General features: G+C 41.1%; 1 protein-coding gene across 2 annotated transcripts; it reads right to left on the bottom strand.

Annotated features, from left to right (window-relative positions):
- On the bottom strand, positions 1–26182 carry LOC139373810 (diacylglycerol O-acyltransferase 1-like). 2 transcript variants are annotated; one of them, XR_011627609.1, is made up of 18 exons: positions 25742–26182; positions 25263–25350; positions 10335–10375; positions 10018–10103; positions 9699–9751; positions 9089–9194; positions 8783–8911; positions 5700–5774; positions 5416–5519; positions 4923–4961; positions 4712–4753; positions 4566–4610; positions 3233–3345; positions 2925–2990; positions 2629–2716; positions 2449–2511; positions 922–2310; positions 1–883 (listed from the first exon to the last, which is right to left on the bottom strand). XR_011627609.1 is itself a non-coding variant. In XM_071114827.1 (17 exons), the coding sequence occupies exons 1-17, from the start codon at positions 25993–25995 to the stop codon at positions 2164–2166; spliced, it is 1539 nt and encodes a 512-aa protein (XP_070970928.1). In that variant the 5' UTR covers positions 25996–26182; the 3' UTR covers positions 1–2163. The 2 variants fall into 2 exon arrangements, 1 of the variants encoding a protein (XP_070970928.1); XM_071114827.1 differs by having other exon boundaries at positions 1–2310.
- Positions 26183–26453: the final 271 nt, after the last annotated feature.

The raw sequence follows: 26453 nt of genomic DNA, 5'->3' as shown, positions 1-26453 counted from the left end.
TTACAGTTCCACAGGCAGGATTTTATTTCATATAAAACAATCTACTCTCACCTACATATGCAATCCTATCTGACTTCACACTGGTATTCAAGGTTCTAGAAACATCACCCACTAGATTGGGGGCTTAAAATAGATCTTTAGTTGAGTTACTACAGTATAAACAAACATCACATTCTGAAAATACCTCTTACCTGCCCATCAAATACACACTAATCTTGAAATTGTAAATGAGCAACCTTCCTGAATGAAAACAGTGTAAAGAATTAAAACCGAACTCTTTCTACAATACATGACAATAGAAACTAAGCACTTTAGTTTCTCTGAAGTGAGAATACAGGCTGGATTTGGTTTATGTAGAGATGTCAGGCACATGGGCATGAATGAGTAGGCCCTTTGCTGAAGAAAAAAGGCATGTATAGACGGTCCTACTGAACATGAAGGGTTGAGGGCTAACTAGACCACAGTTCCAGTATACTAGTGACAAAACAAAGGATCACTTAAGTGCAGGTCTGGAATGGGGTAAAGGGATAAATGCATACTGTATGTTTGGTACAACACAATCAATATGCTTGTTACTGTTTGGATCACCAGCATCTTTTTAATAGGATGGCAATATTGGCATATAAAACATCAACTTATTTTACAATACATTGTACTTAAGCTCTGATGCTCTTTGAATATATCATCTTAAGAGCACTCGTCTATTCAGTACATTTTTGGGGGGAGGGGTAGATCAGTTTTCTTGCAGATTGTGACTTTAGGAGGAAAATATTTACCTAACTACCACCCCTTCCCTAATTGGAGGAAACTAATGGACAACCATGTTTAGGCTTCTACTTCCAGCTTATACACCGTTTTGTTTTTAGTCCCCCCCCCCCTCCCCCTCCCAGCTACACTCAACCCCTCCCAGCTACACTCAACCCCTCCCAGCTACACTCAACCCCTCCCAGCTGATATATACTTGCCATATTTTAACTGTGCCGTTTCAAAGTTCTGAACCTTTTCTATTCTCAGTTAACAGATTTTAATTTTTTTTTTGCCAAGAGTGTTATTATTGATCGATTTGACTGACTTTAAATCACCCAGCAGTGCTATTTGCTGAGTTAACTCCTCCAGGTAAATGTTGCAATTTTTCAGCCATTCCTGAACCTGTGACCAAAAACAAGCTACATATGGACAGTACCAAAACAAATGATAATGATTGTCTCTTCGCAGCACAATATGCAGAGCTGGGATGGTTGTATCCCCTATAACATTCTATTGGGTTATCATTTTTAATTGAAAAACAGTTTTGAATCCGGCGTTGTTTTGTGTATCAGTTCATAAACATGTGCCATGGAATCGGTACATTAAATCTCTTCCTAGCTATTTTGCAATATGGAACAGCTGTACATTTCTCTTGGTCCTTAAAATGAAACTGGTATACTTTCTATTTACCACAATTTGTCTTTAACGCAGCGCCGACAGACAAGTTCCTTACTTTCTCCCCATTCTACTTGCCTCTTCCATTTGTGGTAATGCTGCAATTAGTTGGTTGTAATGGAGTAGAACAGACATTTCCATATTTTTCTTAGCTGCATGTGCAACAACTCCACCAGTTCCATTTATATAATTTACAAAGATTATAGCAAAAAAAAATAAAGTTTATTAGCAAACAGCATGCATTGTAGTGCAAACACATTACAGTTTCACAAGTGTAATAACATATTTGGCTTGACTTATGCACAATACATGTGACTGGTTATTACTGCAGCCACATGAGTTCACACAACTTCAAATAAAATACTCAGGTCATTTAATCAAAGGCAAAAAAGACATGTCAAACGCATGAGAAAAAGCAGCACACCGATAGTAAGGTTTATCTATAGGAATGTCTGCATTGAGCTTCATAATTGTAGACTAAGTAAGAAACAGAGAAAAGGCCTACAAATGTTCTCTAGTTTTGTCAGGGCAGTGTTTCACAGCAATGATAGGACGGGAGCCAAGTCTCTCTGATGTATAAGTGCATTAGAGAAATTGTTTCTGGAGGCCAAACTATTTACTTAGTGTAAAATTCTTACTATTCAGTCAAGCTTCATATAATATTTCCCTTTCAAAGTAAACATTTGACATTCAATTTGTCCTTTAGTATAATGTATTGCTCCTCTGCTTGCGACCAACTGTTCATGATTGTGACATGTAATGTATTACATAGTAGTCGTGGACGTACATCAGCACGGCGACGGGCTGGCCAATGATGAGCGAGATCCAGACCGCAGCGTTGCCATGGTTACCTCTCAGGAAGCGGCCGACAAACCAGGCGAGTGGGATCTGAAAAGGTCAGTTTTAGGGGGAAACTGTCCTTGAACTCTAAAGCCAGGTCCTTTAAAAACCTGTGTGTGTGTGTAACCATTAACAAAGGACCATGTCACCCAAATCCACTGTTTGATAATGAAAAGGTTGTCTGACCTGAGACATCATGCCCATAAACGCCCACAGTCTGAACATTTTCAGAGGAACGCTCACCAAGTACTGAAAGAGAGGGAGGAGGACTATTACACAGTGCAGCCTTTAACACTGAAATGTAAAATCAGGTAAGTCAAGTGTGAAACCATGAGTCAGTGTTCGATGACAGCCACCCACACGAACCTCGTGAAAGAAGGCGGAGACCAGGAAGACGGCCGTCTGGGCGACCCACTTATTCACTCCCCTCCTCATGATGGGCTTGTAAAAGTGGCTGTGGAGAACGGATGAAAATACATTATTTATTAGTTTGGAACTGTAGACAGTAACCAAGAGTGTACTTTACAGTAGATCTTAAAACCATCCGTTATAATGTCACAGAAGGTTACGACACTTAGTGAACACACACACACTGCCATAAAGTCAGTGCTGTAGGTGGTGGTATTGTTCCAATCAATGTTATTTCTTCAACTCCTACTCACCGGAGGCACCACTTGTGCACAGGAATGTTCCAGTTAGACCAGAAGTAAGTGACCGTCTCAGAGTTCCTACAAAACAACATGTGACTGGCTCAGAGAGACAAAGTTGCAACACTATATGACATGGAGGGAAAGGATGTGCAGGGCAGCCTCGCTCGAAGTAAAACATTTTTTTTTTTGACTAAGCTATTTTAGTTTTACATCTATCACTACATGTAACCCAAACACATGGTACAATTCACACGGTATCACTGCACGAATAACAAACTAAAAACAAATACAAAGCTAACTGGAAATCAACGTCTACTTACCACCAGTCCCGGTAAAACTCCCTGTCTCCAAACTGCATCAGCTCAGCTACGAAGTTCATGGAAGAGTGGAAAAACCAATAGAAAAAGATGAGCCAGATTAAATGATTGGGAACCTGTTGGGGTAGAGGGGAGAGGAGAGGAAGCCTTGTGCCATTAGACAGTCTGGACATGAAGGGTTATGTACATACAGTACCAGTCAGAAGTTTGGGCACCTACTCATTCAAGGGGTTTTCTTTATTTTTACTATATTGCAGAATAATAGTAAAGACATCAAAGCTATGAAATAACACATGGAATCATGTAGTAACCAAATATTTTGAGATTCTTCAGAGTAGCCACCCTTTTCCTTTGACAGCTTTGCACACTTGGCATTTAACTTTTTTTTTAACTACATGATTCCATACGTGTTATTTCATAGTTTTGATGTCTTCACTTTTATTCTACAATGTAGAAAATAGTGAAAATAAAAACCCTTGAATGAGTAGGTGTCCAAACTTTTGAATGGTACTGTATGTATGTGTTATATGTATATATTTGATGAAATAAGACAAACTATGAAATAACACATTTGTGCATCTTATTTCATCAAACAGTGTCCTTAAAGCATCAGTCAAACTCAGTACATATATACTGAACAAAAATATAACGCACAACATGCAACATTTTCAAAGACTTTACTGAGTAACAGTTTATATAAGGAATTGAGTCAATTGAAATAAATGAATTAGGCCCTAATCTATGTATTTCACATGACTGGGCAGGGGTGCATAGGACCACCCACTTGGCAGCCAGACCCAGCCAATCAGAATGAGTTTTCCCCCACAAAAGGGCTTTATTACATACAGAAATACTCCTCAGAATTTATCTGGTGGACATTCCTCCAGTCAGCATGCCAATTGCACACTCCCTCAAAACTTGAGACATCTGTGACAAAACGGCGCATGTTAAAGTGGCCTTATTGTTCCCAGCACAAGGTGCACCTGTGATCATGCTGTTTAATCAGCTTCTTGATATGCCACACCTGTCAGATGGATGGAATATCTTGGCAAAGGAGAAATGCTCACTAACAAGGGTGTTAACACATTTGTACACACAATTGGACAGAAATAAGCTTTTATAGAACATTTCTGGGATTTTTTATTTCAGCGCATGAAACATGGAACCAACACTTTACATTTTGCGTTTATATTTTTGTTCAGTGTAGTTGATTTTATTAAAACACAGTCTATTTATGAGGGGAATCTACTCGGTCAATTTAAGATTTTTTTTTTTGGGGGGGGGCAGCCCTAATGGAGACATGGGTTTAGGCTATGTGGTCTGTATTTGTACTCACAGCCAGTTTCAACATGCGCTCCATCATTCTGGAAAAGTCCATATCCTGCCATAGAGGGTACATGAAACTAAGTCACCCCCCAAGTACAAAGGAATGGGGCAGTTGAATAGACAGAAGTCCAACAGACAACACATGTCAATATTTACCTGGAATGGTTTCATGGAATTCTGAATCGTCGGCACTATCCACTGAAAAAGAATAACATCTAGATTGGTGCATCTGTGAGACATGGTTAACATAGAAGTGATTATAAAGTCACCCATTAATGAAAATCATTTTCATCTGGTTTGATGAGTGAAAATACACCAAATAGTAACAAATGGTAATGTCAGTATGGATAACACATCATGAACGTACCTGTTGTACCAATCCAATCAGTAACTGTATGAAGAAAAGCTGGAAAAGATTTTAGATCCGTTTTTAGATGACACAGCATCTTTAAAATGTATTAAAAGGGTCAATCAGCAGTTGCAACATCAATTTTTTAGATGTATGATATGTACCCATTGATTCTTGAAGAATGTAACTTAATAAATGCCTCATGAGATTAGTTTGTTTTAGTCCAATGTTTGTAAACAAAGTGAATGCAAACAAACACTGCATAGCCTCAAAACATGGTCAAAAAAATAACATGGATGGGACGTTCTTGCATCCATAGCGCCATCTATGAATATGAGAGTGATTACATATCTCCAGTCCCATCTCTCAGCTTTTTACTGAAACAGTTGTGGGGAAAAACACTAACTGCGAATTGGCCCTTTAAAATATGTTTTAATGATCGCAGTGTGTATTATTTAGGGTGTATGTAAATAGCACAGCTCTGTTTTCCTGATATGATCTTTGACCTCACCATCTCAAAGAGTCTCCTCAACAGGAAGCTCTTGCGTATCCGTGGTGACCGGGGGAAGTTCAGCTCATAGCAGAGTGTTGGGGCAAACACAAAGTAATATATATCTGTGGAGGGAGGACAGTGAAACACACACAATAAATTCATTCATCTTACACATTGTCTTTTCAAGAATTTTGTATGTAAAAATAGTTGATTTGGATTTTATGGGTTGATTTTTTTTTTTTTCAACTGTACATTGCAACTAGCTACTAGTCATTATGTTCTGCATCTCTTTCTGTTCTGACCTCTGTGTGTGAGATTCCCAGGGTAGGACACATGAGCATGTACAGCTGATCCATTTGACTGGGCCACAGATGGACCTATGGGGGCATAGAAAGTGTGGATGGAAAAAAAAGTATTATTTCTGACAGCAGTACTTTTAACAACCAATAGATGGCGATGGCAGAACAGTAACTTTTCAGAAAGTGTGACATTGCTGCATACATGAGGGTGCATCTAATCATCTGTGTGTGTGTTCGTATTTATTCAGGGGGCAAAATATACATATTTAAACAAACGCTGAAAGCTTTTCGCAGTAAACAACAGCCCAGCCAAAGAAACAGGTCACAGAAGTTACTCACACAGCTAATTAAATACCCGTCTATTTCTCCTCACATCACATGCATTTTGGAGAGGTCAGCGTAATTATCCTGGGATAGCCAATCAGATCTCAGCCAGCATCCGTGTTATCGAGGGTGCAAATTGAGAGAAGACCCAGAGCTGTGTGTAAGTGTGAGAGTGAGTATGTCAACATTCTAATATGGCGATGCTATCCATAATGCTATACATAATTACACTAGCGGCACTGGAGTAAAGATCACAAATACCAATAATGTCAACCAGGTAGAGTATTATCCTCTCAGGGTGTCCTGTAGAAAGATGGCCATAGAATTTGAAGCACCTCTATAACTTTTTGGGCTATTTGTGCATTTACTTAAATGAATTTATGTCCTAATTACGCACACACACAGCAAGTAAGGTAGGTAGTATGAAGGTAAACCTGTATGCTGAGTTCATCTCAGCCTATATTGCCTTCACGTTTTGGCCCTGACGGAGACATGGATTTCCCCAGAGAACACTGCTACTCCAGCTGCTCTCTCGTCATCTGACTATGTGTTCTCTCATAGTCCGAGAGCATCTGGTCGTCGCGGTGGTGGCACAGGGCTATTAATTTCTCTTAAATAGCGATTTTCTCTTTCCCCCCCTCTCTCAACTGTCTCTCTCATTTGAATTCCATGCAGTTACGGTCACTTCTCCTCTCAAGCTTAACATTATTGTCATCTATCGCCCACAATGACATTGACACCTTGATCAGCTAATTTCCCAACGATGGCTCACCACTAATCGTACTGGGCAACTTTAACATACCGACACCTTTCCACTTTTGACCTCACCCTTTCCCCAATCACAATGTAGGCAATATGCTTGACCTCACCCTTTAACCAATCACAATGTAGGCAATATGCTTGACCTCACCTTAATGTCTCTGGAAACGACTATGTTTCCTTTTCTCTCCATCAACCCTACCTACTCAGCCCCTACCCAGATGGTCCATGTGTCGCTGCAATCTTCACTCTCTCTCTTCCACTACTTTCTCCTCTTCTATCCTATCCTCTCTCCCTTCTGCTAAATCCTCGTCCTTCCTGTTTCCTGACTCTTCGACCCTACTCTCCTCCCTTACCGCATCTTATGACTCTCACTGTCCCCTTTCCTCCCGGCCGGCTCGACCTTCCACTCCCACTTCATTGCCGAGTCCTTCACTGCGTGCTAACAGAACAGGACTGCGGGCAGCTGAGCGGAAATGGAGGAAAACTCCCGGAGGACCTATCATCCTTCCACTCCACCTTCTCTTCCTCAGTATCCGCTGCTAAAGCCACTATCATTCTAAATTTAAATATTCTGTCGCCAACCCTGGGAAACTCTTCTCCATCCTCCCTCTGTGGACGAAGTCCGCTACTCATTCACTAAGCCTACTGAGCCCACTGATCCCACTCACACAGAACTACCCCACTTGACCCCATTCCCCTCCTCCCATTGCGCACTTCCCTTATCAAGTCATCCTTGACCACTGGCTGCGTCCCCTCTAACTTAAATATGGCCAGAGTCCCCTCCCTTCTCAAGAAACCAACACTTGACCCCCTTTCATGTCAAAAACTACAGAGCGGTATCCCTAATTTATTTTCTTTCAAAAACACGTGAGCGTCTCTGACCAACTCTCTCAGAATGATCTTCTTGACCCTAACCAGGTTCAAGACGGTTCACTCAACCGAGACCGTTCTCTTCTGTATCACAGAGCCTCTCCACTGCTAATGCTGGCTGACTCTCTCTCCTCATACTCCTAGATCTATCCGCTGCCTTTGACAACTTGAACCACCAGATCCTCCTTTCCACCCTCTCAGGTTTGGGCGTCTCAGGCTCTGCACACTCCTGGATTACATCCTACCTGGCAGGTCGCTCTACCAGTTGGCGTGGAGAGGATCTGTGTCTGCACCACGTGCTCTCACTACTGGTGTCCCCCAAGTGTTCTCCTCTTTTCTCTTTACACCAAGTCACTCGGTAACACCATATCCTCACATGGTCTCTCCTATCATTGCTATACAGATGACACTTAACTACTCTTCTCCTTATCTGAAGCCTGGGTGGTGACACATCTCAGCTTGGATGTCAGCCCGCCACAAGCTCAACAAAACGGAACTGCTCTTCCTCCCGGGAAGACCTGCCCGCTCCAAGATCTCTCCATCATGGTTGACAACTCCACGGCGTCCCCCTCCCAGAGTGCAAAGAACCTTGGCGTGACCCTGGACAACACCCGGTCGTTCTCTGCAAACATCAGTGACTCGCTCCTGCAGGTTCATGCTCTACAATATCCGTAGAGTACAACCTTTCCTCACACAGGAAGTGGCGCAGGTCCTAATCCAGGCCCTTGTCATCTCCCGCCTAAACTACTACAACTCGCTGTTGGTTGGGCTCCCCGCTTGTGCAATCAAACCCCTGCAACGTATCCAGAATGTGTGTTCAACCTTCCTACTCCCCCACCCCGAAATGTCCGAAACCCTACCTCTTTGAAGAGTATCTTAAATAACTGCCACGGTTATTTAACACACCCCACCCCAAAAAAGGTCACTTGTCTTTTCCTACTAACACTGACTTTGCTGATAGATACTTTGTTGAGGGAAAATGTACATGATATGATGAGTTGTCTCACCAAGCTATGTTAAGATGAATGCACTAATTGTAAGTCGCTTTGGATAAGAGCGTCTGCTAAATGACTAAAATGTAAAGTTAGACACAGTGGTACTACTGGTCATTAGTGGTCAGTAGTACTCACATGAATGGGAGCGGGTCAGGGTGCGGGCTTTGGTATGTCTAATCTCTCTGCACCACATGTTAACATCTTTATAGGAGTACAGCTTCATGAAGAGGATGGTGTACACACCCAGGGCAAAGACTCCACCAGCTGGACAAGAAAAATATTATTATTATCAAGCTTTACACAACTATTTGTGTCTCTTTTAAATACATCCACTCTGAGAAAAGCCTTTAGTCTTTTTAATCAAGAAATATTTGAAGCCTAGACACATTAGATCTATGTATATGACCATGCAGTGTAAGCATCACGATCAGGCCATCTCACCTGGGGTCATGGAGGTCAGCGTGAGCACAGTGGCTGATGGGAAACAGAGGAGGGTAGTCAGATTGACCAAGTAAAGGAATGTTCCAGTCGTCTCTGAAATGGTGCCCTGCAGAGCAACAGGAATTAAAACCATTGTTAACACAGTGGCCTGAGCACAGGATTACAATTAAAACTATTTGGGATCTCTGTGGGACTGGGATGGTCTAAATCGACTGCCTCCAGAATACATGTACCAGTAAGAGTGTGGGTACCAGTGAGGCTGTGGGTTCGAATCCAGCCCACGCTTTCTAGTACATCCTTTCCCCTCTCCTCCCACCTTTCCTGTCAGTCTTTCACTGACCTATCTAATAAATATTAGGAGGGTGAAATACAATATAATCCTTATCTAACAAAAAACAAAAAAACAAGTGACCTTCCAAAGACCCAAAAACAGCCCTTGTTGTCAACTAGCTAGAGGAGCCACATTGGTTTTGATTAGAGGAAAATGCTGCCCCCCTCCATTTCCAGCCAACAGATGTCTGAAATGCTTGTGTTCACGAGCAACAGAGATTAGTAAGATTTCACAGTGCATCGTTCACATTAGTCCCAGACATTATGGCACGACACTCACCACAGATAGCCTCCGCTCCGTGTACAAAGCTGCCATTATGAACACGTTGGAGACTGCAGGAGAGGAAAAATAAACACAGACTGGTACTCAACAAAAGACAGCCGTATAATATGGCTACAATGTTGTTCCAAAATGAGTACATTTGCCCACACTTGGTGGAAAAACACTTGGTGGTATATTTTAAACAGGTATAGACTCAGGTTGCTAAGCAACAAAAGCCAGACAATAAGCTATTCAAATAAATAGATTTTGGAAGATGTACAACCACCACAATAATACAGTTAGCATGCCAAAGAGGAAACAGATTTAAGCTATATACCAATGACCAGGCATGGTGCAGGCCAGCTATATGGGTCTTTTAAGAACAGTGAAACAACTTGGATGGGGTCCACCAATATCCCATATCTAGAGAGAGGAGGGAAAGAGAAGAAAAAAAAAGTCACATGGATGGATATTTTTGTTCACAAGGAGATGGTTATAAGAGGCTTCCTACAGAAGCTGCGGTCAAAATGAATAGATCTGCAGTCGTGATGGGAGATACAGTTAGGATCTCAGTGATAAACAAATGATGATATAGAAGTTTAACATAGCCTAGACTAATAGTTATTTGGGGTGCCTATAGCTGCACATACTTACTTTAGGAGATTCTCCAGGAAAAGGCGTGCATTGCTCAAGACCTGCAATAGAAGAGATTTTGTAATCAGTGTGTGGCAGGTAGCCTAGCGCTTAAGAGCATTGGGCCAGTAATCAAAATGTGCCCTTGAGCAAGGCACTTAACCCTAATTGTTCCTGTAAGTCTGTCTGGATAAGAGCGTTTGTTAAAGATTAAAATATACATGTTAAATGTGCTTTAGGGCTGACCCCATTTAGTCGACTGGTCAATTGTTTAGTTAATAGGCTGTTGGTAGACCAAAAAATGTTTTGTCCATCAATGGCAAATATATATATTTGGCACCTGTCGGAGTGGACTAATCCATTTCAGTCTGCGGGGATGACACACCAGTAGTATATTTACCATCATTTCTAATCTACAATGTTTGTTTGGTTATGGAAAATTGTTTTAATGCATTCAATATATTATTATTACACTCTTACCGTTGTCATTGAGGTGTGGACATGTTTGCAGAATGCATAACCTAGGTTACATTTGTGAGAAAAGGTTTATTTAATTCCATTTGTGAGTTGTCATTTTATTAATTGTCTTTTGTTTGGATCGCTCCTGTCAATCTTGAGAAAGGACACAAACACACTTGATTACGTATAGACTAGGCCTACCTCAAATCAAATCACATACACTTATTTATCAGATGTTATTGGTCACAGACCTATTTATCAGATGTTATTGGTCACATAGACCTATTTATCAGATGTTATTGGTCACATACACATATTTATCAGATGTTATTGGTCACATAAACCTATTTATCAGATGTTATTGGTCACATAAACCTATTTATCAGATGTTATTGGTCACATAAACCTATTTATCAGATGTTATTGGTCACATAGACCTATTTATCAGATGTTATTGGTCACATAGACCTATTTATCAGATGTTATTGGTCACATAGACCTATTTATCAGATGTTATTGGTCACATAGACCTATTTATCAGATGTTATTGGTCACATACACCTATTTATCAGATGTTATTGGTCACATACATATATTTAGCTGATGTTATTGGTCACATACACATATTTATCAGATGTTATTGGTCACATAAACCTATTTATCAGATGTTATTGGTCACATAAACCTATTTATCAGATGTTATTGGTCACATAGACCTATTTATCAGATGTTATTGGTCACATAGACCTATTTATCAGATGTTATTGGTCACATAGACCTATTTATCAGATGTTATTGGTCACATACACCTATTTATCAGATGTTATTGGTCACATACATATATTTAGCTGATGTTATTGGTCACATACACATATTTATCAGATGTTATTGGTCACATAAACCTATTTATCAGATGTTATTGGTCACATACACATATTTAGCAGATGTTATTGGTCACATACACATATTTAGCAGATGTTATTGCAGGTGTATTCGATATGCTTGTGTTCCTGGCTCCAACAGCGCAGTAGTATCTAACAATTCACAACATTACACAAATCTAAAAGTAAAAGAATGGAATTAAGAAATATATAAATATTAGGATGAGCAATGTCTGAGTGGCATTGAATAAATACAGTAGAATGGACAACAGTATATACATATGAGATGAGTAAAGAGGTATGTAAACATTATTAAAGTGACTAGTGTTCCATTATTAAAGTGGCCAGTGATTCCATGTCTATGTACGTAGGGCAGCAGCCTCTAAGGTGCAGGGTTACGTAACCGGATGGAAGCCGGCTAGTGACGGCTATTTAACAGTCCGATGGCCTTCAGAGAAGCTGTTTTTCAGTCTCTTGGTCCTAGCTTTGATGCACCTGTACTGACCTCGCCTTCTGGATGACAGTGGGGTGAACAGGCCATGGCTTGGGTGGTTGCTGTCCTTGATGATATTTTTGGCCTTCCTGTGACATCGGGTGCTGTAGGTGTCCTGGAGGGCAGACAGTGTGCCCCTGGTGATGCAGGCGGTGCAGTTGCCGTACCAGGCGGTGATACAGCCCGACAGGATGCTCTCAATTGTGCATCTGTAAAATTTTGAGGGTCTTAGGTGACAAGCCACATTTCTTCAGCCTCCTTCACCGCACGGTCTGTGTTGGTGGACCATTTCAGATTGTCAGTGATGTGTACGCAGGAGAACTTGAACATTTCCACCTTCTCCACTGTGGTCACGTCGATGTGGATAGGGGCGTGCTCCCTCTGCTGTTTTCTGAAGTCCACGATCAGCTCCTTCGTTTTGTTGACGTTGAGGGAGAGGTTATTTTCCTGGCACCACACCTCCTCCCTGTAGGCTGTCTCATTGTTGGTAATCATGCCTCGTACTGTTGTGTCATCTGCAAACTTGATGATTGAGTTGGAGGTGTGCATGACCATGCAGTCTTGGGTGAACAGGAGGGGGTTGAGAACGCACCCTTGAGGATCAGCGAAGTGGAGAGGTTGTTTCCTACCTTCGCCACCTGGGGGGCGGCCCGTCAGGAAGTCCAGTACCCAGTTGCACAGGACGGGGTTCAGACTCAGGGCCTCAAGCTTAATGATAAGCTTGGAGGGTACTATGGTGTTGAATGCTGAGCTATAGTCAATGAACAACAGTATTCTGATGTAGGTATTCCTCGTCCAGATGGGATAGGGCAGTGTGCAGGCGAATACACCATCTGTGGATCTATTGGAGTGGTAAGGAAATTGAAGTGGGTCTAGGATGTCAGGTAAGGAGGTGACATGATCCTTAACTAGCCTCTCAAAGCACTTCATGATGACGGAAGTGAGTGCTACTGGGCGATAGTCATTTAGTTCAGTTACCTTTGCTTTCTTGGGGACAGGAACAATGGTGGACATCTTGAAGCAAGTGGGGACAGCAGACTGGGATAGGGAGAGATTGAATATGTCCGTAAACACTCCAGCCAGCTGGTCTGCGCATGCTCTGAGGACCCGGCTAGGGATGCCGTCTGAGCCGACAGCCTTGCGATGGTTAACACGGTTAAATGTCTTACTCATGTCGGCCATGGAGAACGTATTTAACTTGTCTGGGAGCGTGACGGTGTTCGCGACGTGGCTGGTTTTCCCTTTGTAATCAGTGATTCTCTGCAGACCCTGCCACATACCTGGCCTGCGCACAAATATGGGCCTATAAATGTTCCCATTTGGGGATCTGATACTATTTCCAATTGTCTTAACTCACCATCACCGTGGAGCTTCTCAAAGTCATTTTTTTCTTTGCCTCAAACAGCAAGTAAACTAAGTGTGTTTACATCCATTGAGAATGACAATAGTTCTCAACGTAAACAATATTTAACATCTTTCCAGCTCTCTCCAATGTTGATAGCACAAGCTTTGTGCAGACCAAGTTAATAGTTGATTTAATGTGTCATGTTCCTTGCAGATAGGTCATGTGTAGCCAATGTGATTTATAGGATTAAATCAGGATACTTTCTACCTGTGGGCTGCAATGTTTGTATTTGGTGGCTTAATGGTAGCTATTTTTACATATTGGCAATATAAAAAGTTAGTTTTAGATTTGTATAATTTTCATTTACATAGAGTTTTGATTAAACCCATGACATTGATTTTGAGATGGTAGCATTCTGTCATTGCACCACACCATCTACCACAAACGGTTACAGCATAAGCTCGTAACTTTAAAAGGAAGAACCACCTTATTATAAATGAAATGAAACTGTTCCGCAAAAATGTGCAAATTAAAATCATAACTGGCACGCAGATCCCTATAAATGATACGATAACTTGGCACGCCAAATGGAAAAGGTTACCGACCGCTGGTGTAGCCTATGACCCTGTACATTACATTGGTGTAGCCTATGACCCTGTACATTACATTGGTGTAGCCTATGACCCTGTACATTACATTGGTGTAGCCTATGACCCTGTACATTACATTGGTGTAGCCTATGACCCTGTACATTACATTGGTGTAGCCTATGACCCTGTACATTACATTGGTGTAGCCTATGACCCTGTACATTACATTGGTGTAGCCTATGACCCTGTACATTACATTGGTGTAGCATATTCCCGGCAACGTCAGGAGCTTAAAACGGTTGAATCTGCAAAAGGCCAGCAGCAGGTGGAGGAGGGTCATGATTTGTTCTTCTGGTTAGGCTCCTCTTTAGTAATTTGTCTGTCTTAAATGTTTATTTGATCGCTGTGCTTAAAGCGTCAAACAAGCACAGTAGCCTACATATAGTTGATTTTATTCAAACATAGAATGTGTCTATATGAAAATAAATGTTTAAACATTTTGACCAATTGATTGAAAGAAGAGACGACTCTTGGTCGACCAATATTTTTTGTTGTTGTTGGAGACGGCGCTAATGTGCTTTATCAATTGGAAATCATATGGGAGTGTTCACATCAAAGGTACACTGTGATAGTAAACTTAGGCTATGCCATTCTTATTAAAGGGATTTTCCAGTACTTTTGTGTACTTTTTAGCCAGTAGTTATGAAAATAGCACTCATGAGCCAAAAGTCGTCCCTAAAAATGGCATACTACATCACATTATGTGCAGATTTGTGCGCCACGTCATTGCTCTCCCTCTGTGACTCATATGGCGTGGGGCTGAAGCTCATTGGTTGAACTCGAATTTCTAGGGTGCTGGCCCACATGGGGTGCAGCACAGCTTCCAGAAAAACAGTTGCTTTCTACTAGAGATTTCATGGTTAATTGAGGTAAGACAGTAATTCTGCTCATTGATTATACATGTATGAACTATACGTTGACACATCCAACCCCCAAAAAATACTTAATAGTCGCCAAAGTTCCGGAGCATGTCTAACTTCTCTATTGTATTGACAAAATTCATACAAACAAAATCGTATGAAGGAAAAGACATAGATCAGTAGTAATTTCTGTTCCAGGGTGTTAGTTCTCTGCTGCCTGTGACTGGAACGAATTGCAAAAAAATCGCTGAAGTTGGAGACTTTTATCTCCCTCACCAACTTCAAACATCTGCTATCTGAGCAGCTAACCGATCGCTGCAGCTGTACATAGTCTATTGGTAAATAGCCCACCCATTTTCACCTACCTCATCCCCATACTGTTTTTATTTATTTATTTTTCTGCTCTTTTGCACACCAATATCTCTACCTGTACATAACCATCTGATCATTTATCACTCCAGTGTTAATCTGCATAATTGTAATTATTTGCCTACCTTCTCATGCCTTTTGCACACAATGTATATATAGACTCCCCTTTTTTCTACTGTGTTATTGACTCCATGTGTAACTCTGTGTTGTCTGTTCACACTGCTATGCCTTATCTTGGCCAGGTCGCAGTTGTAAATGAGAACTTGTTCTCAACTAGCCTACCTGGTTAAATAAAGGTGAAATAAAAAAAAATAAAAAGTTTAGTAGTTAGAGGAATGCATACCAGTCTGGACCAGAGATGGGATCCCATCTTGATTTTGACAGGTCAAAGTCTACTGCCCCATATTGATATGAGCCATACTTAATCATCTCCCTTCTATGAAGGCTGATAACAATCTATTCTGGCAAAAGATTACCCTGGGGACCAACCCACACCAGGCAGAGAAACTTGATACAGTATGGCTTGTTTTTCCTCCTGTATTTCTCCAAAAACAAACAGGAGATGAGATGTGGGATCAACAAGGGTGAAATAAATATATATAAAGACTAACTTTCCTCATTTCTCACAATGTACCTGTTTTCTGTCATCTGATATAATTGAACTGCTAATTTGCTAAAAAAAATAATAATAATACTCAATACTACCTGTATGTTTGAGCTATAGGTCTTCACAGGTCTAATACATTTGACCCCTTCCCAAATGGACCCCGCTTTCCCACACGACCCGATATGCATAACTTATTATTTAAAGGAGACCCGTTCCGAATGGACTCGAGGATAGTAAGACCCGTTCCGAAAAGGCCAGTGAAAAAAAAGACCCGTTCAAGGCAATAAAATGATTTAATACAAAAGAAATGTTGTTTAAATGCTGAGGACCTAATGTCCCCGACTCCTTACCAGCCTGTCACACTCACAATGTGTTTATTTGTAGGCTCCTGACCTATTTAGAGTGTTTATATGTTTTTAATATGACATGTAGCCTTTTTAAAATGGTGAGCTTCTTACATTCACCTTTTTTCATGTTTTATTCAAATACTTTTCATTCAAATCATATGGTTTGGTTTCAATACGAAATGGTAGGTCCAGGTAGCCACAACAATAGATGGATTGTTGGTTAAATTGTGATTTTAATGAATGGAGCCAATTTGGAGTGGCAGTTTTTTTCTTCCTGTGAGTGCGGACCGCTCCATGAGCGATGAGCGGCAGGGTAGCCTAGTTGTTAGAGCGTTGGACTAGTAACCGGAAGGTTGCAAGTTCAAACCCCCGAGCTGACAAGGTACAAATCTGTCGTTCTGCCCCTGAACAGGCAGTTAACCCACTGTTCCTAGGCCGTCATTGAAAATAAGAATTTGTTCTTAACTGACTTGCCTAGTTAAATAAAAGGTTAAAAATAAAAAAAGCATGAATTATGCATGTGGCCTTTGGCTACCTAACATACACTACATTCCCAAATGTATGTGGACAACTGCTTGTCGAACATCTCATGGGTGGGTCCCCGCTTTGCTACTTTGCTACTAGAGGTCGACCGATTATGATTTTTCAACTCCAATACAGATTATTGGAGGACCAAAACAAGCCAATACCGATTAAAATCGGCCGATTTTTGTAATAATGACAATTACAACAATACTGAATTAACACTTATTTTAAGTTAATATAATATATAAATAAAAATCAATTTAGCCTCAAATAAATAATGAAACATGTTCAATTGGGTTTAAATAATGCAAAAACAAAGTGTTGGAGAAGTAAAAGTGCAATATGTGCCATGTAAAAAAGCTAACGTTTAAGTTCCTTGCTCAGAACATGAGAACATATGAAAGTTGGTGGTTCATTTTAACATGAGACTTCAATATTCCAAGGTAAGAGGTTTTAGGTTGTAGTTAATATGGTATTTATAGGACTATTTCTCTCTATACCATTTGTATTTCATATACCTTTGACTATTGGATGTTCTTATAGGCACTATAGTATTGCCAGTGTAACAGTATATCTTCCGTCCCTCTCCTCGCCCCTACCTGGGCTCGAACCAGGAACACATCGACAACAGCCACACTCGAAGCAGCGTTACCTATCGCTCCACAAAAGCCACAGCCCTTGCAGAGCAAGGGGAATAACTACTCCAAGTCTCAGAGCGAGTGACGTTTGAAACGCTATTAGCGCGTACCCCGCTAACTAGCTAGCCATTTCACATCGGTTACACCCGCCATTAGGCTGATAGGCTTGAAGTCATAAACAGCGCTGTGCTTGCGAAGAGCTACTGGCAAAATGCACGAAAGTGCTGTTTGAATGAATGCTTACGAGCCTGCTGCTGCCTACCATCCCTCAGTCAGGCTGCTCTATCAAATCATAGACTTAATTATAACATAACACACAGAAATACGAGCATTTGGTCATTAATATGGTCGAATCCAGAAACAATCATTTCGAAAACAAAACGTTTATTATTTCAGTGAAATACGGAACCGTTCTGTATTTTATCTAACGGGTGGCATCCCTAAGTCTAAATATTCTTGTTACATTGCACACCTTCAATGTTATGTCATAATTACGTAAAATTCTGGCAAATTAGTTCGCAATGAGCCAGGCTGCCCAAACTGTTGCATATACCCTGACTCTGAGTGCAATGAACGCAAGAGAAGTGACACAATTTCACCTGGTTAATATTGCCTGCTAACCTGGGCTTATTTTAGTTAAATACATATGTAGGTTTAAAAATATATACTTCTGTGTATTGATTTTAAGAAAGACATTGGTGTTTATGGTTCGGTACAGTCATCCAACAATTGTGCTTTTGTTAAATCATCCCCCAGCGTTGCATCGATTATATGCAACGCAGGACACGCTAGATAAACTAGTAATATCATCAACCATAACCACTAGTGATTATGATTGATTGATTGTTTTTTATAAAGATATGTTTAATGCTAGCTAGCAACTTACCTTGGCTTCTACTGCATTTGTGTAACAGGCAGTCTCCTTGTGGAGTGCAACGAGAGGCAGGTGGTTATAGCGTTGGACGAGTTAACTGTAAGGTTGCAAGATTGGATTAGTGAGGTCGGGCACTGTTGAATTTGGCCTGGCTCGCAGTCAGCATTCCAATTAATCCCACAGTTATCCGATGGGGTTAAGATCAGGGCTCTGTGCAGACCGGTCAAGTTCTTCCACATCGATCAACAAACCATTTCTATATGGACCTCACTTTGTGCATGGGGACATTGTCATGCTGAAACAGAAAAAAGGGCCTTCCCCAAAATGTTGCCACAAAGTCGGAAGAACAGAATCACGTAGTGTGTCATTGTATGCTGTAGCGTTAAGATTTCTCCTCACTGGAACTAAGGGGCCTCCACCAAACTTTACAGTTGGCAATATGCATTGGGGCAGGTAGTGTTCTCCTGGCATCCGAAAAACACAGATTCGTCCATCAGATTCCCAGATGGTGAAGCATCACTTCAGAGAACGCGTTTCCACTGCGCCAAAGTCCAATGGTGGTGAGCGTTACGCCACTGCAGCCAACTCTTGGCATTGCGCATGCTGATCTTAGCCTTGTGTGCGGCTGCTCGGCCATGGAAACCCATTTCATGAAGCTCCCGACACACAGTTTGTGCCGATGTTGCTTCCAGAGGAATGTTGGAACTCGGTAGTGAGTGACAGACAACTTTTATGCACTACACACTTCAGCATTCTGCGGTCCCGTTCCGTGTGCTTTGTGTGGCCTACCACTTCGTGGCGGAGCCATTGATGCTCCTAGACGTTTCCACTTCACCATAACAGCACTTCCTAATTGACCAGGGCAGCTTTAGCAGGACAGAAATGTGATGAACTGTTGGAACTTGTTGGAAAGGTGGCATCCTATGACGGTGCCACGTTGAAAGTTAGAGCACTTCAGTAAGGCCAATCTCCTGCCAATGTTTGTCTACGAAGATTGCATAGCAATTTAGGTTTCTATACATCTGTCAGCAGTGGGTGTGGCTGAAATAGCCAAATCCACTAATTTGAAGGGGTGTCCACATATTTTTGTATATATAGTGTACATGACCCATTAGATATGGAAACTGCAATATTGATGGTTTATTGACACAGCCTACATACAGTGGATAGATGGAGCCTAGACCAGGAGCCCTGGTTAGGCCTACATTAAGCAGCACATGCAAAGGAACAAGCCCTTTCTAACTAGCTGGGCATCATTGTGACAGAATAATATTTTCTTACGTCAGATGACATCACTCCTACACAACGTTTGTCAGGCGGAATCTGACGTAAGACGATGTGGTAAGCCATCTGTAAAGGATTGTTGCAAAAAAAGGACAGTGGACGTCATGCCCATAGAAATACATTAAAATTAATTATATTTCTATGGACATTCCTCGCTGTTAGATCTGTTTTCTAGCCCACATATCCCCTCCTGCCAGCAATTTTCCACTTGAATTTCATAATTATTCATTACCGGGTACAAAGAATATAGGGATGATTTCTGGGGAATGGCATAGCGATCATGTTTCAAAGACAGATTAATACCGGCTTTGGAAATTAGACTTCTCGCTCAGATGCTTTGAAGACGGGAAGCTTTTCCAGCAGTCTCTCTTCAAACAGCAATAAATGGGTGTTTATTTTTAGCTAGAAGACATGGGATTCTGTCCGCATTCATTTCAGTAATTATCATTTAAGAATTCCTCCCCTCTGTCCGTGCAAGTTAGAAATGTTCTGCCAGAAGAAAACGATAAAATACCCTTGAACTTCCAGTCACACTTTTGAAGGAGAACAGGAAAATGGTTATCCTCAAAGGAAGAAATACATTCTCACCTCAGACTGTGTCCTCACTTGACCTTAGCCTTGGGGACAGAATGAACTGTAACACATCATCTGACAAATCAAACGCTTGATGGGAGTCATGAGTGCTTTGGCCTCCCCAGCAAAGTCAACTGACAGCTAATGCCCATTGCCCACTCCATTACTGTAACAATGCCAGCAGCCTAGCATACCAGGCAGACCGTGTTTGTACTGTGTAAATAGGTTGCACCTTGCTTATCTAAACAGTGCAAACTTGACTGATCAAAACATCAGAGACCGCATTAAACCTAGCTAAAATGGACCTCCGGTTTGTCTAATGGACCTATGCCAGAAAACTTGCTTGGCTGTGTGGTTCGACCTGTCTGCCAGTAGGCTACATGAGGCAGGTGGAGTAGTACAATGAGTCAAAATATGTGAAGTGACACATTGTAGAGAGATTAGAGTAAGAACTCCTGTCAGACTCCTCTCACTGAGAGAAACAGGAGGACAACGTGTTAGTGTTAAATACCCACCACAGAGTCTATCTGCCAAAGTGTCAAGAGAGGGGTGGTGACTGTCTTTTCTGTTACTGCTACAATGTAAAGTAACGTTTTAGTTTGTTTATATAAAGGGCACGAAAGTGATCAAGAAGTGAGTGAGTGGGTGGGTGGGTGGGTGAGAGCGAGAGAGTTGAATGAGGCAAGCTGTATAACACATGGACAAGAAGCATCGGCTCTCGTCCTAGGTCCCCAAGTCTCTTCATAGCTCATATAACACTTCTCTCTCATAATAAAATATGAGGCGGGAAGGGACGAGTTCCTTATTCTCTTATCAAACAGATCATTTAATGTTTGCCGTGCACAGGCGTAGCATGGATAAAATCATGTTTACTATTGCGATTGAGAGACAGCACTGAAAAGAAATGACCACACTGTTGAGTTACAACGGTTAACTACTGTATGCATGATTCTCACTGTGTAGACAACAGCACAAGAGAAGCTGAGATGGTCTGCCTATCTCAGCTAGGTATCAAAACAACTGCAGCTATTGGCAGGAAAGAAGAAATGTAGGCCTACTGAGAAAGATAATCAACCATCCATCCTCAAAGCTGATCAGAGTTCAGTCTGCACAGATCCAATGAATGCCCTGATTGACAGAAGAGTATTCAACACGGTCTGAGTTTCAGAGTCTAAAAAAGACAATATGGATCCATGCAGATTGATTTGAATAGCCCCAATATAGCTGCTCTGTTACCAGCAGCATCACTATATTCTCTCTGTGGCTCTAACCTCAGGGCACCTCTCCTACCGCAACTGGCTTCCAGCTGAAATAGATCAAAGACCAGACTAACGGAGTGATGGTGGTTCACAGAGCAACCAGAGGCTTCTGCACAGCCTGCTTTATGAAAATGTAGCAGTGGCCTACTTCTGAATGTCTGTCTTCAAAACACCTTTTAGATCAGGTGATTATTCTGTGAAAGCGGTTTAATTATAAATAGGTCTAGATGATTTCAGTGGCAAAACAGGGGCACAATCCCAGGCCTAGATTTGGTAGTTTATTTGGATCCCATTGGCTGCTGGGAAAGCAGGCGCTACTCTTCCTGGGGTCCACACAGAACATGTCATAATAATGAACATTAATAGACAAAAGCAGGTCAAGGACAGAACCCCATACATTTAAAAACACAATGCCACACAGCCTACATATCAGTACATACACACAAAATATCTCTGTCAAATGGGGGAGAGGCGTTGAGCCGCGAGGTGTTGTTTTTATCAGGTTTTTTTAAACCAGGTTTGTTGTTTATCTGCAAAATCTAAGCTGGAAGCGAGTTCCATGCAATCATGACTATAAAATACTGCACGTTTTCTTGAATTTGCGCTGGATTTTTGGGGTCCTGGATTTGGGAACTGTGAAAAGACCACTGGTGTGTGTCAGTTGACTATGTAAACAATTTTGAATTTAACACATTATCATGCTTATAAAAAACAGTGATGCAGTCAGTCTTTCCTTTCCTTTTAGCCAGGAGAGTCTGGCATACGTAGTATTGATATTATCACTCCAATTACAGTGAAGAGGATCGAAGTGCATCTCTTTATCACAGACAGATCCCTCCCCATCTTTACAACCATTGAATCAATAGGGTTTGACCATGAACGTTTACAATCCTAGTTAACACCAAGTAATTTAGTCTCCACAATTTGCACAACAGACACACCATTCATTACCAGATTCAGCTGAGGTCTAGAACTTAGGGAATGATTTGTACCATATGCAATGCTTAGTTTTCGAGATGTTCAGGACCAGTTTATTACTGGCCACCCATTCTAAAACTGACTGCAACTCTTTGTTTAGGGCTGCAGTGGTTGCTGACACGTACAGGGTTGAATCATAAGCATACATAGTCACCAGGATTTCCGTTACGGAAAATGTGGCACCGGACATTTGACCGGCAATGTTTTAATTTACCGGACCCATATGCACTGGGTGCGTAACCGGATTAGGACGTCCACCCACGGTGCTCAGAATGACAGACATCACATTTAGAATATGGTAACTCATATGACCAGAACATGCAAGTCGAGGATGAAATGATGTGCGGTCCTTCTTACCGAATTCTGGTGTACTTTGAACAGAATAACTGTCCACATGTACTTTTCCTCAGCCAACAAGCTGAGTAACGAACAGTAAAATCACTAGCCTATGTCAATCTACTATCGTAGAAAAGTTTATGATACCTATTCTATTGGTCAGCTTGTTGAGAAAGAAATAGCCTATTCCAAACAGACTATGGGACAGTTGTGGGACTATAGATTCCAAATTCATACAGCCAGTAGGCCTAGGAAACATTATTTTTTTTTAAACATTAAAAAGCAATAAGTCCGATGCAACAGATCAGAACGTTTAACTATTATTTCTTCTCATTATAAGTGCAGCAATACGCACAAAGCAGGAGGATACATGTGAATGTTAGTTCCATAATGCAATTAGCAGGAAAACACTGTTCAAAAGGGCACTGAACATGTGAGCAGTTTCATGTGTCAGAGTTGAAAATATTGTTTAGAAATGTAGAAAGATGGGAGATCTAATAGGCTACTTTGAAGCAAGGTAAGACATGCCTCATCATGTGTATTAAAACATTCAGGTTTCAAACAATTAAATATGTTTTCAAAACACATACTGCCTCCAGCTCATTGCAAAGTGGTGTGTGATGCGCTGATGAAGCCTGCCTTCCGTTGCCACGTTCAAAACAACTGGGAACTCAGAACTCTGACTTCAGGACGTTCAAAACGACTGGGGGGGAAAAGAACGAGCTCCGACTGGGGGAAAAAAACATTTAACGATCATCCAACTCGCAATTCCAACTTGGGAACTCTAGCCTCTTTCTAGGGCCCCGACTTTCCGACCTGAAGATCACTGAAGTCATGATTTAACCTCGTATTTTTCAGAGTTCCCAGTTGTCTTGAAAGCACCACAAGATGCTGCAGCAGCAGCTCTCATGCTGTCTGACAGATTTTGCACTCAAAGGTTCTGTATCTGTACACGTGATAAATGAGATACATAACAAATATACTGTACACACATGCCAATTTAATTCCACTAAATTATGCAAATGAACCTACAGACCAGTAAGCATGACCAGTCAAATGCATTTCCATCAATGAAAAGGTTTAAAAGCAATGGGATTTGTTATTCTCCCGGACAACGTGGCTTTTTATATATATATATATATATATATATATATATATATATTTTTTTTTTAAATAGACAAAAGCCAGCTATTACCTGCTAACGGAAACCCTAGTAGACACACTGGCTTTGCTTAATGCCAGTTGGAGGTCATTAGTAAATATAGAAAAGAGTAGAGGGCCAAGAGAGCTGCCCTGCGGTACACCACACAATTAAATGTTTTAAAAGAAAACCCTGTGTTCTATTAGAAATATTGCCATATCGTGGCTTCAGAGCTGAGGTTGAAAAGCCATAACAAGTTGTGGTCAATTATATCAAAGGCTATAATGAAATCTAACAGTACAGCTTCCACAATCTTCTTACTATCAAATTATTTCAACCAATCAGTCATTTTTGTCAGTGCAGTACATGTTGAGTGCCCTGCTCTATAAGCAGGCTGAAAGTCTGTTAGTTTGTTTACAGAGAAATAGCATTGTATTTGTTAAAAACAAATTTTCCCAGAAGTTTGCTGTAAGCTGATTGGTCAGCTGTTAGAGCCAGTAAAGTGGACTTTACCATTCTTGGGTAGTGGAATGACTTTGGCTTCCCTCCAGGTCTGAGGACAAACATGGTTAATAATAAATAAAATAATTATATATGAGAGGCAATATATTTCACTACTATTCTCAGTAGCTTTTCATCTAAGTTGTCTATACCAAGTGGTTTCTCATTATTGATGGACAACTTTTCCACTAACTTCATAGAATTCAAAATTACAATGCTTTTCTTTCATTATTAGTTTTTTTTAATGCATGAATATGTTGTTGGCATTTCATGCCTAAGTTTGCCAAAGAAAGTCATTAAAGTAATTGGCAACATCAGAAGGTTTTGTTATAAATAAGCCATCTGATTCAATGAATGATGGAGCTGAATGGCTTTCTGCCCATCATTTAATTTAAAGTATTCCAACACTTTTTTTCCCATCATACTTTGTCAATTATTTTGGTTTCATAAGACAATTTCTTATTTTTGTTCAGTTTAGTCACATAATTTCTCAATTTTACAGTAAGTTTGCCAATTAGATATGAACTCCTTTTGCATCGTCCCACCTAACCATACAGCTTTTCAATTCCTCATCAATCTACAGGGCCTTAACAGTTCTAGCAGTCAGTTTCTTAATAGGCGCATGCTTATCAATAATTGGAAGAAAACAAGTGCATCAAGTGCAGCATGCTCCTTATTAATCACATCAGAACCCCCCCCCCCCCCCCCATTTAATTTTATATATATATATATTTTTAGTGTGTACCATAGAAATTGAATGATTAATAATTATATTTATATGGTGTGTACATGTCCATATTTCCTTAATCATAGGCAGGCTAGCACTTACCAGCATGACCACACACCAGTTGAGGATGCCTCTATAGTTACTGTATCCACTGGCTGAGCTGAGCAGGGACTCCTGGAGGACATGGCAGCTGGGGAGCCAGTAATAAGGAGTTGATGATTAGTTGAATCAACACACTTTGTTGTGCATCATCCAGCCAGGACCAAGATTGAGGATCACTGAATTGTGTACAGCCACTGGTGTAGCACATTTAAATTCACTGCAGAATAGCTACATGATCTGCAAATGTAGCCTATAGACATGTGGCCTAGCACGTAGCTAAGCAAAGAGAACCTGGCTGATTAGTCTTTGGGGAACCTATAGTTAATACCAAAGGCCTTCAATGCATAACATTTTGAGTGACAAAATATCAGTGACAGGCAGCTAGAACTGAAGACATCAGGGATTGAAGACGTGTCTGTGAGCTCAAAAAGCCCTGTGTTGTGCTCTACCGTGTGTTATGCTTCTGTGTCATGCTTTACCTGAGTCTTTCGCAGATTTTACTCCTCTCCTGTGGTGTCCTGACCGGCTCGTGCACCTGTTTTTCCTTCTTCACCTTCCCGTTGCTGTGGCTCGGATGGCTTGGCGTTTTTTCCCCTGCGCTGCTCTGCTTGCTGCCATTGGCTTGTTTCGAATTGCCCCCCGCTGGCGTGGGGCCGATGGTTGATCTCCTTGTCCTGCCTGTCATCATGGGGACTCTGTCGTTTCTGTCGACCATTTCCGAAATTTGATACATTCAACCTTATCTTGCTGGAATTGCACTAGACGTTTCTCCCTCAAGTCTCGGCTGGAAAGTCCATCCCGTGTTGTCAGCAAGCTGTAGAGGAGCGGGCTGCATTCCCTGTTGTAAACGTCAACATTCGGTTGATTGAGGAGGAGCGATAGTTTGTATGAGATTCTACGGCGGCTCGCTCTGTCGTCCTGAAGTGAACCGACGAGGACTTCGGGAGTTGAAGTTATTTTTGTACTGCTAAGTGGCGCACCGTTTTAATACTTTTGGATTAAGTCATTATAAAAAAAGTCCTATAAAATATGTGAAATATTATTAATAAACATGTGTTTTTGCTCAAAGTCCATTCATAGATACGAATTTGCTTAACAGACGATGAAATCGGTGAGAACATAAAACTACAAATGCTAATGCATGGAGCCCGCCGTAATATATTTACAATTGACAGTGAATGAGCCAATAAG

The sequence above is a fragment of the Oncorhynchus clarkii genome, chromosome 18, assembly GCF_045791955.1.
Source record: "Oncorhynchus clarkii lewisi isolate Uvic-CL-2024 chromosome 18, UVic_Ocla_1.0, whole genome shotgun sequence".
NCBI classification, from domain to species: Eukaryota; Metazoa; Chordata; class Actinopteri; order Salmoniformes; family Salmonidae; genus Oncorhynchus; species Oncorhynchus clarkii.
This window is presented reverse-complemented; position numbering and strand designations above follow the sequence as displayed.

Excerpts from the sequence above, each read along its gene's own strand:
- LOC139373810 (XM_071114827.1), bottom strand. The coding sequence starts at position 25,995 with ATGTATCAAATTTCGGAAATGGTCGACAGAAACGACAGAGTCCCCATG. Across the intron at positions 4,962-5,415 it reads TGAGGAGACTCTTTGAGATG|CTTTTCTTCATACAGTTACT; the intron begins GTGAGGTCAAAG and ends AATCTTTTCCAG. Across the intron at positions 2,717-2,924 it reads GTGCACAAGTGGTGCCTCCG|CCACTTTTACAAGCCCATCA; the intron begins GTGAGTAGGAGT and ends CGTTCTCCACAG.